Source organism: Oculina patagonica, chromosome 7, assembly GCF_052425735.1.
Source record: "Oculina patagonica isolate OP01 chromosome 7, crgOcupat, whole genome shotgun sequence".
Lineage (NCBI taxonomy): Eukaryota > Metazoa > Cnidaria > Anthozoa > Scleractinia > Oculinidae > Oculina > Oculina patagonica.
The window spans coordinates 6,610,684-6,628,716 of NC_135764.1; the positions used below are offsets into that span (position 1 = coordinate 6,610,684).

At 40.3% G+C, this 18,033-nt stretch overlaps 2 protein-coding genes and 1 long non-coding RNA gene across 3 annotated transcripts in view; 1 reads left to right on the plus strand and 2 right to left on the minus strand.

Moving 5' to 3' along the window:
• The window catches only part of LOC144661428 (myosin-2 essential light chain-like), a 136,255-nt gene that overhangs the window by 62,361 nt on the left and 55,861 nt on the right, over window positions 1-18,033 (minus strand). The gene's annotated exons all lie outside the window — the stretch shown is intronic.
• The window catches only part of LOC144661437 (uncharacterized), an 80,516-nt gene that overhangs the window by 32,554 nt on the left and 29,929 nt on the right, over window positions 1-18,033 (minus strand). The window lies entirely within an intron of this gene.
• Window positions 308-17,976, plus strand: LOC144660881 (2-hydroxyacyl-CoA lyase 1-like). The gene is made up of 13 exons (XM_078521609.1): window positions 308-322; window positions 1,181-1,275; window positions 1,370-1,482; window positions 1,867-2,002; window positions 2,114-2,219; window positions 3,557-3,640; window positions 5,302-5,415; window positions 5,649-5,702; window positions 6,497-6,597; window positions 7,501-7,671; window positions 8,722-8,823; window positions 17,275-17,464; window positions 17,965-17,976. Exons 1-13 carry the CDS (start codon window positions 308-310, stop codon window positions 17,974-17,976), a joined length of 1,293 nt encoding a protein of 430 aa, XP_078377735.1.

The following is an 18,033-nucleotide window of genomic DNA, read 5'->3' on the forward strand; positions in this document are numbered from 1 at the left end:
GTTCCACCGAGGGTCTATAAACGATATGATGATGACAGCCTTGTAATTATCATGAAAGACGCTGCCTCCTCCTTCCACGATACCCTAAATACCATCGATCACAAGATGTCTTTCACCATTGAAGTGGAAAGCAATGGTCAAATCGCCTTCTTAGATACGCTGATTTCCTGAAAAAGTGGTGCTGTTGTCATTGACGTAAACCGAAAGCCAACCCACACAGATCGCTACTTGGATTTCTCTTCCCCTCATGAAACAAAACTTACGGCCTCGACCCTTCTATTCCAGGCATCCAACCTTCCTAGCACTCATGAAGGAAAAACAGGTGAGACCAACCACGTCATGGACGCTCTAAAACATAACGGCTATCCATCAGCATTTATTTCTAACATTTTTAAAAAATAAGAAGCCACCTCCACGCACAGTTCCTCCTCCTGAAGAACTGGTATCGATGTTCTTCAAATGGCCGAACCATTGGACTCTTACCAGGGTTTCGCATGCCTCCTTACATCAACGACCTGACTGAGCCTTTTACCAGACTACTCCGCAATTACGAAATTCAAGTTGTCAGCAAACCTGTTAAAACCCTCCAGCAAGAGTTTCCGTCACCAAAAATCAGAACACCTTTAGATCTCCAGTGTAATCTCTGGAAAATCTATACTCTGGATACCCTGGATACCCTGAATAATCTGGATACCCTGGATACCCTGGATACTCTGGATACTCTGGATACCCTGGATACCCTGGATACCCTGGATACCCTGAATAATCTGGATACCCTGGATACCCTGGATACTCTGGATACCCTGGATACTCTGGATACCCTGGATACCCTGGATACCCTGGATACCCTGGATACCCTGGATACCCTGGATACTCTGGATACCCTGGATACTCTAGATAATCTCTGGAAAATCTATACTCTGGATACCCCGGATACATACGTTACGAAATTTCACTCGTTTTCTCCCGGTTCCCGCCACACCTTAAGAATCCCACTTCCCGCCCTCTCTCCTCCCGCTTCCCGCCCCTTTTCTCCCGGGCTCCCGCCCCCTGTCCCCCTCCACTAGTCACGAGGCGCAACCGATTCAGATTCGCAGATTTCAATAGAAAATGTCAAGAGAAAATAAAATGTTTACTACTACTAAAATACTTTAGTCTACTAATATTTGTTACTTTTTAGGCTGTGCGAACAAGTATCTATGGTAGACCAGGAGCTAGTTTTCTGGAAATTCCAGCAAATATGGTCACAGAGAAAGTGACAACTAGTAACACGAGGTGACTAGCTTGACCTCTTTTCTTGGGTGGTTTTAATACTTCCGAGATGTTATAACATTAACCAGTTTAAACGAGACGGTTGATTCTTTAACAGGCCAATTCGTCGATGTCCACCTCCTCCAAAGTGTCTGGCAGATCCAACTTCTGTGAACAAAACAGTCAAGTTGCTAAGTAAAGCAAAGAACCCTCTTGTAATAATCGGCAAAGGTACATAGAAAAGACAACTGTTTGCCTTTTTACATGTTTTATGCATTGTTAGAGGCTTGGTAGAAAAAATACCTAATGCGTACAAGCAATTTTTTTTACCCTGCAGTGGCTCAACATTAATTTACAGTGCGACGCGCCTTACCGTGGCCACCCAACAAACTTTTTTACATCTGTGTCCTTGTATTATTATTCAGTGTTTGACGAACACGCCTCGTTGCAAAGTTGAATACGATTCAATAGATACTCGTTACATCGTGTTTATCAACAAAATGCAGTAAAAACGTAAAATATTACAAGATAACACTTGCAAAAAAGTTTGTTGGGTGGCTACGGTCAGGCGCGTCGCACTGTAAAATGTATTAATTTACAGTTTACTTTCCATAGGTGCAGCTTATGCCCATGCTGAGAAACCTCTTCAGGAGTTTGTTGAGAGATGCAAGGTACCATTTCTCCCCACACCCATGGGGAAGGGAGTGATTTCTGATGAACATCCTCTGTGTGTTGCTGCTGCCAGATCAAGGTGAATTAACAAATGAAATAGATTTGTCATTCGCGATAGGCGATAGACGATTATTACTCATCTGACTATATTAGTGCTACAAAAACTATTTCAAACGCTTTTCCTTTTTAGAGCTCTATCTCAAGCTGACGTAATTTTTCTGTTTGGAGCAAGATTGAACTGGATTCTTCATTTTGGAAAACCACCAACATTCAAAGCTGATGTTAAAATAATTCAGGTATAGTGCTCTTGCCTCGGGTTCCTAGAGTATGTCTTGTTCTTTCTAACTTCCACTTGAAAATGTAAATGTAATTGTAGATGTGATTTATTTACCAACATAACACGGAGGAGCTCCCGAAAGCTTATTAAAAAGTGTATGTGCTTCGAAGATTGAATCGGAATTTCAAGAGTTGGTTTTTGTGAAAAGAAGAAAAAAGGAGAACTCTTGAGAATAACCCTCTGAGCAAGGACAACAACCAACAACAAACTCAATCCAAGTATGACTCCGGGTTCAGGATTCGAAACCGGGCCACATCGGTGACTCATCGGTGGGAGCTAGCTAGGTGAGCGATCTCACCACTAAGCCATCCATGCTTCACTAGCTTGTGTTTTATAATTATAACTTAATAGATACAGGAAAATTGTTTTTCGACTTCCATTTATCGGACATTTTCATTACTAGCACGCCTATAGAAAGCCTTTATTTTGGACAGGCTACAGTTAGCGCTTACTTACTTACTGCCCATCATGCCTGTGTGGCACATAGGGCAGCAACGAATTTTCTCCAACCCTGCCTATCTCTAGCCAGCTTTTCAATGGTGCTCCAGCTGTAATTGAGCTCCCTTAACTCCGTTTCTACCGTTCTGCGCCATGTTGTTTTTGGGCGCCCTCTTCTGCGTTTGCCTTCAGGTGTCCAGCGCATTGCAGTCTTAGCTATGTTGTTGTTGTCCTTTCGAAGCACATGTCCAATCCATCTCCATCTTCTCCTGGTGACAATCGTGCGAATATCCTCCTGCTTGGTTTGCTTCAGGAGCTGGTCGTTGGAGATTTCCTGTGGCCAGAAAACTCTCAGAATCTTCCTAAGGCTAGTTGTGTGAAAGGACGCTAGTTTTGACAGGTCATGTTCAGTTATTCGCCAGCATTCACAGCCGTAAAGAAGGGTTGACAACAGACAGCTCTGGTAGATGCTAAGCTTTGTCTTTGTGCTATAACTTGCCGATCTAATAGTTAGCGCAGAATTGTCATAATGACAATATACAGTGCACATGCATGCAGGTAGCCAGTGTCCGTAAAGCGAAGTTAACTTTGTATGAAGACCTGACACTCTGGTCACAGAAAAATGTCCGTATTAACTAATAAAGCGGGCTTATGTAAGAGAAAATATACAAATAATATATGAGCTTTTCGTTGGGTCAAAAAACTGTCTGTAACAAACGGGTGACCATAGAGCGGGGTGCCACTGTACAACGTAATTTAAATAACCAGTAAGCCACTGTGCCTCACACTCCAGTCAGTGTACAAAACAATTGCCAGGTGAACACAATAGCAAGTGTTACACTTTAATGTTTCCTATAGATTGACCTTCATGGAGAGGAAATGGAAAACAATGTTCCTGCAGAGGTTGCACTGTTGGGAGATTTGAAGAGTGTCGCAGAACAGGTATACTGGTACACTGCATTGCGTGTCTACAGAGATTTGTATTTGTTCATTTATGGAACATAAAAGATGCTTATTCCCCTTACTTGTGTATAGTGGGTTCTTTTATCAGTGTATGTATGGAGTAGAATGCCTGGAAAACAGATTTTAAACAACTTTAGAAATTGATCGTAAGGCTTGCCAAAAAAGGAGACTTATCTGATTGTAACAACTGGAGGGGTGTAGCACTCCTGAGTCTCACAAGCAAAGTGTTCAGCAAGATCATACTAAGGCGCATGACTGCTGCCCTGGAGAAGGACATTCGTAAAGAGCAAGCTGGCTTCCGTAAAGGGAGATCCTGCAGTGACCACATCTTTACTCTCAGGCAGATCTTTGAGCAGGCGAAGGAATGGAACAGCACAGTCTATGCGAATTTCATAGACTCTGGAAAAGCCTTCGATAGCATCCACAGGGAAACGCTATGGTGCATCCTTCGACACTACGGAATACCATCCAAGGTAGTGAATATCATCAGGATGCTGTATCACGACTGCCACGCCCAGGTCATCTGTGAAAACCAGGTGACAGAGCCATTTACCATTCAAACGGGCGTAAAGCAGGGGTGCATACTGTCTCCGTTTCTATTCTCTCTCTGTATTGACTGGGTCATGAAGAACACTTCACAAGATCAAAGAGGCATTCGATGGACTCTCTCTGATGTGCTCAGCGACCTTGATTTTGCAGACGACATCTGCCCACCGCCACACAGACATGCAGGCCATGACCGAAGGTCTGGCATCTACAGCTGCTGTGCTTGGTCTTAAGGTCAGCCCCAAGATAACCAAACACATGAGAATGAACCATCGCTCAGATGCGCCGATCACCCTGCATGGGAAGATAGTTGAAGAAGTCAACGAGTTTACGTACCTTGGCTCCAAGATGACCACCGATGGAGACTCAGAGCCAGAGATTAGAGCAAGGCTCTCCAAGGCAGGGCAAGCATTTGCCTCCCTCAAGAACATCTGGAAAAGCAAGAAGATCACCCTAAAGACTAAACTCCGCTTCTTCAAGAGTAACGTTCTCACCACGTTGCTGTATGGGTGTGAGTCATGGACGGCCACAAAAGCCATTTGCCACAAACTTGACACATTCCAAAATCGGTGTCTACGCCGCATTCTGAACATCTTCTGGCCTAACATCATTTCAAACGCCGAGCTACGCCGGGCAACCTCAACGAACAACATCAGCTCCGAGGTGAAGAAGAGAAGGTGGCGCTGGATTGGACACGTCCTCAGGATGGATCCATCATCAATTCCCAGAGTTGCTCTGCACTGGACTCCATCTGGGAAAAGAGCAAGGGGACGACCAAAAGAGACCTGGCGGCGGACAGTTGAAAAAGAGATGCGGGAAAGCGGAATCAGCTGGGGGGAGCTGAGAAAGACTGCAAAGAACAGGCAGCAGTGGCGGAATCTGGTAACGGCCTTATGTGCCCAAGGGCACGAAGAGGATTAAGTGAGTGAGTTAGAAATTAAGCTGGGATCATGAATAAGTGTTCACTTAAAGAGACAAAAAGAAGGAGTTTGCTAGCTTTGCCTGCATTTCAAAGGGATAGGGGTGGGGAGGGCTTGAATCATATTATATAATCATATTGAATCATTATATAAAATTAATGTTATTTATTTTAGCTGGGGGCAGCAGTGATTAGGACGTTTGGAGAAAAGTCAACCAATCTTTGTGGTTCACCCTCCTGGGGAAAAGAGTTGAAGGAAATATCAGATGCAAACAAGCAAAGGCTTGAGGTATAAAATTACATTCAGCAAATTTAATTACATAAAATTTCATTTGTTGAATTTCATTTGTTAAAAATGTGTAACTGGATTAACTGTTGAAGCCCCAAGATTGATCAGTTTCTTCACACCCTCCTGCTTTGCTTGCTTTCTAAAAGTGAGCCCGTTTTATCTCATGATCAGTAGTGTGATATTATTTTGTGTGGCTGTGATTGTAACATTGTTATTTCTTTGCATTTTATCAGGAACTTACTAAGGAAACAACAGTTCCAATGACTTACTATCAAGTTTTTGGGCAGGTTAGTTAACAATTAGACTACGAACCCGAGTTTTCAAGGAACAAATAACCCTGAGTTTTACTAAATTCTCTTAGATAATTCATACAACAGGTTATTATCTGTCATTAACCCTTTCATATGCAAACGCGCATTTGGGCGCTATTTGGAGGCGCGGTCATTGAACCACTTGTGACGACATCAATAAGCACGCCAGCAGATTTTTCAGATAAGCAGCTGATAGGACGAGAAATGACCTTTCTACAGGATTGTTCATTTTGAACATCGGTTGCATTCTGACAGAGCTAATCAAAGAAAAACACGATCCGTTTTTGGTGCAAAATCGGTGCTTTAACAGGCCAATACACCTGTAATTGATCAAGGTCCCCTTTTTAGGATTTTCCAATGATAACGTCGAAACTTTTTAGACCAGAAGAAAGGATATGAAGAGTAGAAAGGAACGAGAATAAGAAACTCGAAAAACAAAAGAAGGAAAAGGAGCAAGAAAAAAATTGGAACGGTTCAGCAAAAAAAAAAAAAAAAATGCGCATCTCTACCAAAATGTTGCTGCAGTGTGAAAAAGTGCTTTTCTAGCAAAGTTTAGGTAACTTCAACATCATAGCACCAAAAATTCACTCTAACGGTTAAAAAAAACTCGTTTTGGGGAAAAATATCGCAAATGAAAGGGTTAAAAGGATTTTGAGATGTGGCTTCAGTCATTCTCAGAATTTCTGTATGCTTCAGGGTATTCAACTACAATGGTCTGCATTTTATTTATTAAATGCTTAATATCAATATTTTATCTTTAACATGTTCAGCTTAAAAAGCATTTGCCACATGACTGTATCATAGTTAATGAAGGAGCAAACACATTGTGCATTGGTGAAACCATGATCACAAATCAACTTCCTAGGAACAGGTATGCATGGAATCGCTTCATTTTCATTTAATACTTAATATTAATTTCCCCAACAATCTGTTTACCCATAAATGGACACAGAAACCTCTGCAAGTGGATGAAATGCTGATGTTGTAAAGCAAGTAGCCTTGGTGTGATGGCGTAGCGCTGTGATGGTTGTGAGTGTAGCCAGCCAGTCATGCGAGCCATGCAAGCCAGAAATAAAAAGGCTAACTGCAAGCTACCTTAATTAGTAACAGTAGGCTAGCCAGAGTGCTATTTAGGCTAACCGTAATGCTATTTTGGCTAAACGGGATGGCTCGCATTACTCGCATGACTCGGGAGCCATGCGAACCGCAGGAGCCAGAAAGCCCAAATCTCAATATAAAGGCTAACCGCAAGTTACCTAAGCTAACTGAAGGCTAAACGGAGTGCTATTTAAGCTATACGGAGTGCTAACTTGTATGTGCTATTTTGGCTAAACGGGATGGCTCGCATGACTCGCGAGCCATGCGAGCCAGAAATCTCAAATCCCAATAAAAAGGCAGTAAGCTAACCAGAGGGATATTTAGGCTAAACGGAATGGCTCACATGACTAACTGGCTCTCACTTTGTCAAGACCCGATAGTAGGGTCACGTGATACAGCCAAACATACCACGTGATGCACGTTTGATCACCGTCAAAAGGAGAAAACATTTTGGATGAGTAGTCAAAGTCACATCACAATCGGACTTTTTTAAATTATCATGACCATTTCTACACTTATTTAAGTTTCAATCATGATTATCCTCTGCAAATGAAAATGAGTAGTTAATGCCCTCGGTGGATTTTACAGACATGTTGGTCTCATCCTCTCACATTAGGTACAGAAACTTCTCACGGCTTCTAGATCGATTAAGTCTTTTCCTTATTATACACCCCAGGCTAGACGGGGGAACATATGGCATAATTGGAGTTGGAACTGGTTTTGCAATCGCTGCTGCCCTGTTGGCTGAAAGTCAAGCTGATGGGTCAAATCCCCCCAGGAGGGTGGTGTGCGTACAAGGTGACAGTGCCTTTGGGTTTTCAGGAATGGAGCTTGAAACTGCGTGTAGGTAAAGTACACAAAAGATTTGCAAAATGATGTTTATCGTTGAATCCGATCAACACATAATTTCTTCTCTTAACATTGATACGTGGAAAAGCGGACCGGCGATGAGAATGAAAAAAATCATGAAGTGAAGGAGTTATTCTCAGAAGTGGCAGATCAAATTTCTGTGGACAAAGCAGTCAAGTTGCTAAGTAGAGCAAAGAAAGCTCTTGTAATAGTCGTCAAAGGTACACAAGCGGTCAACTTTATTTAGGCAGGGTACGGGTGGCCCAATCAGCACTTGGCTGGTATGAAAAGGGGCCCATGATGGCTTATATTATGATGTTACCATGGCCAGCATCTGTTTCTCCATTTGCAACCCTTCAAAGTGCGATAGAAGGTCCCGCTTGGAACACACATCGTGTCCATATTACCTTAACCCTTCTCATTGCTTCTTGAAGGTGGGTGGTCTTCGGTTAAGCAAAAACTGGGGAATATCAGTTTTAATTGAAATAGGTCTTTTGGCAAAACCGTTTCTAATGCAACGGCACAGCGGGTGGCATCTTGTGTCTTGTGTGACGTACATTTATGGTGCCAAGTTTAAAGAGCACCGCTCTAATATTTCTTGAGACACTCTTGATTCAGTGTTTTATCTTTTTGTGGAACGATTAATGACGTCATAATTGCATAATACAAGAACGTAAATATCTCTAAAACTAAAAAAGGTATTTCAAAACGTAAAACGTCATTCTTTTTTATTTTGAAAAGCTTTTAAAATATTATTTTTTACTTCATATGCACTTAAAAAAAGCATAAGTAAACCAATAAGGTGATGCAATATATCCAGTTTAGGATTGACAATGTAATAACTGCTCTATGAATAAGTGATGCAGGTTGAAAAGTTTTACTTTCAGTAGTTGAACAAATTTTGAGTACAAACTTTGTTTTCTGTGCAACATCCTGTATTCGAAAGTTTTCAATACAAACACAACCTGAGCTGAGAGATGTATAGTTCTAACAAAATGTAGTCTTCTGTGAATACAGACTATATAAGGAGTATACATTTTTTCCGCAGGTACAATCTCCCAATCGTTTTCATGATCATCAACAACAATGGTATATATTACGGTATGGACGAGGAGAGCTGGAGCGAGATCGAGGTAGATCCTGCGATAAGGTACGATCACATTACACTGTTAAAGGAAATTAACGCTTCATAAAATTAACACGAATTGCAAAAATTCGCGTTAATTTAAGTTGCGGTTGATTTTTGTTACCGTTAACATCCGCGCCGTTAATTTCCATGACCTTAATCTCAGTTATTTTGGCCCCAATTTCTCGATATAGTCCAGACGCTCTTGACTTCTAGGAAAAAGCATTATTTTTTCAGGGTGGAAATCTGCCGGTAGCACTGAAACAAGAACGCTCGAAGCGGCCAGATTCCTTTTCTTGACCCCTGCGTTTAGGGGAAGTACCACGAACATTCTTTCCGTATCTGGGTCTATTGTTAAAATGAACTTGTTCCTGTTGTCTCAACAAGTGATTTTGTCTTTGTGTACGTTAATTTCCTTCATTTTGAAATGTTACCCCCTCTTTCGCGTTTATTTCCTTAATTGGGAAATAACTTTTCCTTCAATTTGCGTTAATTTAAGTCGCGTTAATTTCAAATACCTTAATTAACACAAGCGTTAATTTCCTATAATAATTTATCAGATTTATTCATCTGCAGATCCTTTAACGGAACATGCAAAGCCTTTCGTTGTAACATTAAAAAAAAAACACCAAAGATACTGAAGAGTCTGAAAGATTCTAAGACTTTACATTAGTTGAAGTAGTATTTTGGCTGGAAATCAAACTGTAGGAACCAACTAGGCTGAAAATTTACGGGTAAAGGTTCACTCTATTACACAGGTCGGACCCAGTCGGGGGAATAAGTGACAGTTTTGGCAAATCTTTGTTGAAGCACTCGAAGTTTTTCCGATTTATTTCGTCCAATGAAAAACTAACGCGAGCACTCACGAATACTCTGAAAGCAATCGCGTGTCAAATATGTCATGTTGCTTAGCAACTCCTGGGGCAAAAACTGCGGGCTCAGTCAGTTCTCGGAGAAGTGATGTCGTCATCAACTGGCACTTGTTCCCCCGACTGGACCGAATTTTCTCGTCGAGAAAACGTTCATTGTCAATACTTCTTTTCAGCAGATTTGTAACGAGATACCTTTCCAATTGGGTGGTCTGGTTTAGTTAGAAAACGATTTATCTGTCAAATAAGTTACTGTTTCTTAAACAAGAAGTTCCGCTATAAAAGAGATGGCACCTCCCACATTTTACACTTTTTCGGGCGCGAAATGCAAACTTGTACTTGTGTAGTCGTGGCACATTGCGGTGCCAAGCGTCCTTCAATCTGAACATGCTTCAAAATCTTATGAAACCAAGATATGCCATTGACAAATATGATATGTAACTTGTTATTGTTTAACAGAATATTCTAAGCAAAAATAAAACCCATTTTGTCAGTAATAGTTGTGGAAAATACGCAGGTTGTTTGTCAGTTGTTTACGCTTTGATGATTTACTGACAATTGGGCGTGAGAATGGCCAGACCAGGCCCCTTTTATAGCGGAACTTCTTGTTTAAAGCACCTGTGAGCCTGTAATAGTCATAGTCATCGTCAGTCCGGGATAGTTTTTTTTTTTTTTTTTTTTTTTTTTGTAATTTGTTTATTTTTTTTCCAACAAGCAGGTTACAATACACACAATAACTTACTTACATTTCACGTTACATTACATTATACATAGACTTGCACCAAGTCGCCCTCTATTGGCGAGCGAAGCGAGCCACGCGTAGCGAAGCGACGCGCAGTGCTAGTGAGTCGCGAAGCGACGACCGCGAGTGACGAAGTCGCGAGAGGGCGACTTGTCCCGCTTGAAGGATTTTGAATCAAGTTTCCCGCCAAAAGCAAGAGGTATCAATTATCAGGGGGCGGTGTTTCTGCGAGCGCGTGACTTACTAGCAAGAGTCAAGTTTCAAGAATACTTGTTTGTGAGGGCGGAAAGTAGCGAGCGCAAGGTCAACTCCGACCAAAACGATCACGCGAATTTCGATTTCTCCTTGCTCGAAAAAGCATATTTGTATTCTTTGCGCTAAGGAAGTCGTAAAAACGATTACAGACAAATATTGATTGGCCAAGGGGGGAAAACAAGGCTTGCTTAGACCTGGAAATCCTCGCCGGACGGCAATTCGCAGAACCTAAACTTACTACAAATATTATTTGTAGAAACTGTGCCGACAAAAACGAGATGATCGTGAAGAAAGCAGAAGAAAGTAAACGTTGTGAGGGATTCGTTGAAGGCTGGTCATTAAGCGATAGCTAAACAATACTTGAATACACATGACAATAAATCGCTTCCAAAACATAGATTGCAAACACTTTTAATCGGCGAAATATGTGATGGTAAATGTTGCAAAGTGCTTCTGGTCTTCCAAAAATAATTTTGAACTTCAAATCAAACATGTCCTTTAACTGTTCGTCGCTGCAGTCGTCTCCAACAGATGAGGCCACAATCCCTCGGTTTTTCAAAGAGAAAACTTGGTCTTTCATGAGCGATACTATAAAAGGGACAACAACAAGGACTATCGCCGTGTCGCCTCCATCTCGCATGTAGTCGGTGGAAGCTTTTGCCCGCTTCCGTGGGCGCAGAAAAAAAAAAAACATTTTTTTCCGCAGAGATACGCTTCTATGACATGTTGTTGATATTCTTTTAACTCTTCGTTTCCCGTGAACTGTTGAGCAATTTCCAACGCTTCCTTCGCTGTTCGCATGATGTGACCTCGACGTGACAAGAAATGACGCGTGAAGAAGCGTCGATTTACATTTGAATGACACTTTCTTTGAGATCTCGACTCTGATTGGCCGCGGTTATAATTTATTCACCGACCCGTTTTTGGGTCGGTAAAATTGGCGCGCTGCAAGTTGGAAAAGTCCTTCGTACGTGACATACCTAAACCGCGCGTAGAAGGACTTTGAGAAAGTCTACATTATACATTACTTATACTTATAACTTAACTCTGTGACTTATTTACAATACACTACTTGCAGTATATATATAGCTTAGAATAACCTACAGTACAGAACTTACAATTAACTTCTTACATTACACTAATAAATTTACATTTTTCTTAAAAAAAAAAAAAAAAAAAATTATAAAACACAAAGACAGTGCCATGCCTACAGACAATATATATGTATAACAGTTCAGTAAGTTGCCTTTAATTGATTAGATAGCTGTTTCGAGACAAGAAGTGCCACGAGCTTGCCAGCTATTTTAAAATGAGAGGAGGTAGCCTAACAGATCCTTCCATTTGTCATAATGAAAGTTGATCTTGTTATTTTCTTTAGCAATTAAACGTTCAGAATCATAGACTGCTTTCAAATTTTTTGTGAAACTGATTACGCTAGGAAGAGAGTTGTTATGTTTACATCTGAAAATATGTTGTTTTCCTAATAGAATTAGATGATTCTTTAGAAATGCATTTTCAACTGCGTCGGTGATCCCTAGGATCACTTCTCTTTCAATTAGCTCATAACCCCCCAATAGATGCTTAATTGATTGCCAAAAGTTTGCTACCAACGGACAATGGAAAAAGAAGTGGGACATGTTTTCCTCTGAGGATTGACAGAAAGAGCAGAGAGGAGAGTTAGACTTGCCAATTTTGAAGAGGAAATCATTTAAAGGAAGTATTCTGTTAAGTATCTTGTACTGAAATTCACGCGTTTTGGTGTCTATTGCGGATCTAAAAGCATTGCTGTAGATTCTCTTCCAGTCAAGGGCGTGCTCTGCAGAAGCATATGAAACATCGAATTTCTTTTTTGCCGACGGACTAATCGAAATCTTTGACACCGAAATATTGTAGATTTTTTTAGAGGACAATTCACTTAATAAAAGGGCATCATTGCCCGAGTACAAAAACACATCGTCCCATTTATGGTTAGTTTTAATGAGCACCGATGGAGGGTCGTTGGTCATCACTTTCTTCCATTCAGGTGGAAGGCAATCATAAAGTCCGTTCAAAAATAAGAGATCCAGGGCATTTAGATTTTGCAAGGTGGTGTGTGGCTTAAGATTTATCTCATTAAAAAGGTCTCCAACTTTATGTAGCCCCAAGGAGAAGAGTTTGCGGTTAAAAACTGATTTCTGTCCGATACAAATGAATTTGTTGTTCCATAAGATCTGGTTAACGATCTCATCCATTGAAGAGACAGGTGAGGCAGTAAATTTAGTCCAAGTTGCAAGACATTCTCTGTAGTAATCAGGGAGGTCCAATGAGAGCTTTGTGTACTCGAAGTTGCAGTGGAAAAGCAAACTGCCCCCGACTTTGTGAAGATAGTGGTCGAGAATAATTTTCCAGGAACAGGGTGAATCACCCAAATACTTTTTGATACATACTATCCTTTGCGTGTTAATGAGAGACTCAATGTGCGGCATATTTAACCCACCATTCTCGACACTGTTTATGAGAGCGAGCCGTTTAACTTTATCCTTGCCTTTCCACACAAAATTATACAGCACCTGATTGACCTCTTTAACAAAAGTTGTACTTGTTGAGACAAGAGAGAGGCGATAAAGAATTTTAGGAATGGCGAACGACTTGATTATTTGTATTTTCCCTAGCAAAGTGAGGCCTCTCCAGTTCCAGCTGTTAAGTGTCTTTCTAATTGATTCAATGATGGTATGAAAATTTAACTTATCTGAAAGCGTTTGATCATAAGTGAAATGTATCCCTAGAATTTTGACTACTTTTTTAATTTCATCTATTTTTAGTTCTTCTGCAGAGATATCAGAGATTCCAAGCTTCATAACCTCAGTTTTTTCTCTATTAACGTTCAGACCGGAGTATTGACCAAACAACTCTAGCTTGGCCAACAGGCGGTGAAAAGATGCGCTATCCTTAAGAAAGACCGTGAGATCATCAGCGAAGATGATAAGTTTAATTTCGTGGCCATCAACGTTCATTCCCCTAATGCATTCGTCATTTCTAATATGAATCGCGAGTGTTTCTAGGACTAGAATGAACAGATAGGGCGAGAGAGGATCACCCTGACGCACGCCGCGTGAAAGTTTAAAAGGTTGTGTAATAAATCCATTATTCATCACACAGCTGGAAATATTTGAGTAAAAAGCTGTAATCCAATTAATAAAAGATGGGCCGAAATTGAACTTCCTTAAGGCGTGTCTAAGAAAATTCCAGTTCACTGAATCAAAGGCTTTTTCGAAGTCAATTGCTACCAGTAATGAGCTCATATTATTTGATGATGTTAGCTTGATAATATCGTCGATGGATCGGACAGCGTCGAAAATAGTTCTTCCTTTAACATATGCGTTTTGATTATGATGTACGATTTCCGGCAGAACCTTTTCTAATCTTTTAGCTATAGCTTTCGTGCCAATCTTTACGTCGACATTGATTAAAGAGATTGGTCTCCAGTTCTTTACCTGTCGTCTATCTTTATCTTTCTTCTCAATTAAGACGATAAGCGCTTGCTTTTGGGAGGAAGATAATTCGCCGTGTTTGTACGCGTAGTTTAGACTATTAACTAGCAGGCTACCCAAGAGCTTCCAGAAACATTTATAGAATTCTACAGTTAGTCCGTCGTTCCCTGGTGTCTTGTTGCTTTGAAAACTCGATAGAGTATTAAAACACTCTCCAAGGGTTAGCTCTCCTTCGCATAACTCTCGCATTGCTGGTGAAAGCTTAGGTATATTCCCAGAATTTAAGAAAGGACAATTTTCAGAAATTAGCTCTTCGGAGTTCTTTTCTTTATAGAGATCTGAGTAAAATGAGTGTAATTCGTCCATTATGCAGTTCGGGTCAACAGTAATATTACCATTCTTGCGTTCAAGTTTTCTTATAGTGCTTTTTGTCTTCTTATTGTTTTGTAGATTAAGGAAATACTTATTATTTTTCTCACCTTTTTCGTACCAAGTTGCACGTGATCGTATTATTGCTCCTTTCGTAATGTACTCGTATTCTTTTTCGTATGCGCTTTTTAAAGTGTCAATTTCATTTTGTGTATCATCATTTGGAGAGTCAGCTAATTTTTCCTCAGCAATTTTCAGTTTATGTTCAATGCGCTTTATTTTTTCTCTCCGTTCTTTTGCTTTCGCTTTGCTATAAGTAATGGTCTCCTTACGGATATTGTATTTTAGCCAATCCCACTGAACTCTAGCATCATCAGAATAGTTAATCTCCTCAATCCAATCAGGAACAAGCTGCTCAATTAATTTAATGTATTGTTCATCATCGAGAAGACTATTATTAAATTTCCAAAAAGATGGACCGTGGTTTAAGTTCTTTACGCTATCAATATTCAAAATAATTGCGGAGTGGTCACTTTTGACGGAAGATAAGATGTCTACATTTTCTATGTCGTCCTGTAAAGAATTGCTGATTAACCAAAAGTCCAGTCGTCTTTGAATTAATGGATTTTTCTGTCTCCAAGTGAAGCGCTTTTTGTTCGGGTTGCGCACTCTCCATATATCGACCAGGTCATTTTGTAGCATAATATCATTGAGGTTCTTAATGCAATTCTTTATGGAAGGCCTTCCACCCGAACAGTCAAGATCTGGATCGAAAGTAGCATTAAAATCACCTCCAGTAATAACATAATGTTTAGATTGACATACTTTGTCTGCGAAGTGATTAGCAATTTCGTCTAAAAACTGACATTGTTCAGAGCCTTTTGTTGGGGCATAGATATTTGCTAGAAGAAACGGCGAGTCCTGAATTAAGGTATCTAGAATAACAAATCTTCTCGAATCATCGGTATGCGTTGAATTAACTTTAAAATCCAAATTTTCCCGCACTAAAACAAGGACGCCTTTACTGCGCGATGTACCGTGAGAGAAAAACAACTCTCCTCTCCATTGTTTCCGCCACTGATTTTCAATCTCTTTTGTACTGTACGTTTCCTGCAGAAAAAAGATATCTGCATTTTGCTTAAGCAACCAGTTGAAAATACATTTTCTTTTTTCAAAAGAACGGATCCCTCTTACATTAAAAGAAAGCAGTTTAAATTGGAAATTGTTTCCCTCCATCAGATAAAAAAGATATTACCGGCTTTAAGCAAGATCACTTCTAAAAATATGCAATATGGCAACTGGTAATGATATAAACTGAATGCAAGGCATAGACTCAAAACAAAAACAACAAAAACAACGCTCGATAAAATACAACAAGCTGAAAACAATAAGATAATGCAAAGAACACTACATGCGACAATTAATACTACCATATTGATAAGTAAAGAAAAAAACAAAAGCGCAACCAACACAAAAAACAAAGAAAAAACACTTCACAGCAGTAATTAAAATAAGCAACCAGCAAAGCTGTTGATTAGTTGCTAGCAACCGAATCTTGCAATCTAATTATCAATTTGCATAACGGTAGCTCCAGAATATTCAAATTTTTCAAAGTTCAACCGAAGGCTTGCAGCTTTATAACTTAAAACTGAATTACTCTGAAACAGGGATTAAATGTCCATCTACGTACAGTTTGTCCGGCTCTGCTCTACTGAAATAAGCTCTTTTGCCTTCTTTTTTAGCCTTTTTCAAGGTTTCGATCTGCTTCTTTCTGATATCCACGACTCCTTTAGGGAGATCGGGAGATATTCCCATACCTGTGCCTTTAAGTTGTCTTGCCTGAGAAAAAACTTTCTCCCGGTCCCCATAGCGGAGAAAGCGAGCGATGATCTGGCGTGGGTTGTGCTGTGATGCGTCAAACCTGCCTACTCGATGTACCCGTTGAAATTCGATTTGTGGCGCGTCTTCGAGGTTGAGCTCGTTTATCATAAAGTTAACCAGCACTTCTCTGGTGTTTTCCTGCTCATCCAGTCGTTCAGGAATCCCATAAAAACGAAGGTTCTCCCTTCTTTGGTATGTTTCTAAATACCACTGTTGCTGGCGCAGAGTAATTACCTCGTTACTGGTTTTATCGGCTTTTGCTTTGATTTCTTCCACATCGGCATTTAGAGCAGTAACTCCAACCTCCATCTCATTTACTGTTTTGGCGTTTTCCTTTACTGAACTTTCGAGTGTTGTCACCTTGTTCTGAAGCTGGAGAACTTTAGCGTCGATGCTGCAAACATGCTTGTTAATGCTGTCAACTTTTGTCTCCAAACTGACGAGTTTGTCGAGAACAAGCTGAAGTTTCGGTAGGACGCCTTCGACGCCTTCGGCCATGTCGGACGGCGTGGGCATGTTATTAGCCTGACTGAGTTTGGTTCTCTTTTCCTCCGGGGTAGCGCCTTCCGAAGACTCAGAGCTGGTTTTTCTGTCTTTTCGTTTGAAGTATTGAGTAATTTCTTCCATAGAACGCCTTCAAAATTTAGATTTTAGACGGAGCTCGATTTGACCCGACTATGCTGAAGGCATGCCCGACCCAGTCCGGGATAGTTCCACCCTGTTCGCGCGTTAAACACAAAATGACTATCTTAAATAATTTGCATGCTCGGATTTTACTAATCCATATGTCCTTTAACTCGAAATTAGTTTATAAATAAAGAAAGATGATAACATTTTGATAAACAACAAAATAAGGTATCTCTTGTTTTGTTTTCAATTTTCTTTTTAGGGCTCCACCCACCGCACTTCTTCCAAACGCTCGTTATGAGAGAATCATTGAAGCGTTTGGAGGAAAAGGTTTCTCTGCAGAAACACCAGATGAACTGAGAACAGCGTTAAAGAGTGCATTTGACAAGACGAGAAAAAATAAAAAGCCAGTATTGATTAACGTCATGATCAGTCCTTATGCTAAACAACAGGTACTGAAAAAAGTTGTTTTAAAAATACTTTCTTTTTAAATACTTATCTTCTAAAAATTCTTTTGAATGTACTGCCACTTTCAATAACATTTAGTGAATACCTTTAACACCAAACACTCCCTTAAAATGTAGACTGTCTCCTGCTTTCTTTACCCGCATTTGTCGTTTGGAAAATGTCGTATACATCGGAGGCTCAAACTTCAGTTTCACAGCTCACAGACTAACTCTAAGACCCGGGCACTAAGATCATTCTGCTCGTTTACACATACTGGTCACGTGATGCTCTAGAGCACTCCCGGATCTACTGACCACATAACAGGTCTTTGAGACGACTCACTGGCATCGCGTTCTCAATTGACAAAGATATCTGTTTTTTTTTTTCCTTATACTCGCGCATAACATTTTTGACTCTCTTTACCTTTCTGGATATACAATAAATTAATATCACAGGTTGGTAACTCAGTAAATGCTAATGATTTTATTTTTTCCTTTGTTCTCAGGTGTTTTGCTGACTCAAAGTAAACGGGAATAATTTGTTGGTAGACGATACAGCTGAGAAATGATCACAC

Bases quoted from the DNA above. Each gene is read 5' to 3' on its own strand.
- LOC144660881 (XM_078521609.1), top strand. The intron at 1,276-1,369 runs GTGACTAGCTTG...ATTCTTTAACAG, and splicing joins GTGACAACTAGTAACACGAG to GCCAATTCGTCGATGTCCAC. The intron at 5,416-5,648 runs GTATAAAATTAC...GCATTTTATCAG, and splicing joins CAAACAAGCAAAGGCTTGAG to GAACTTACTAAGGAAACAAC.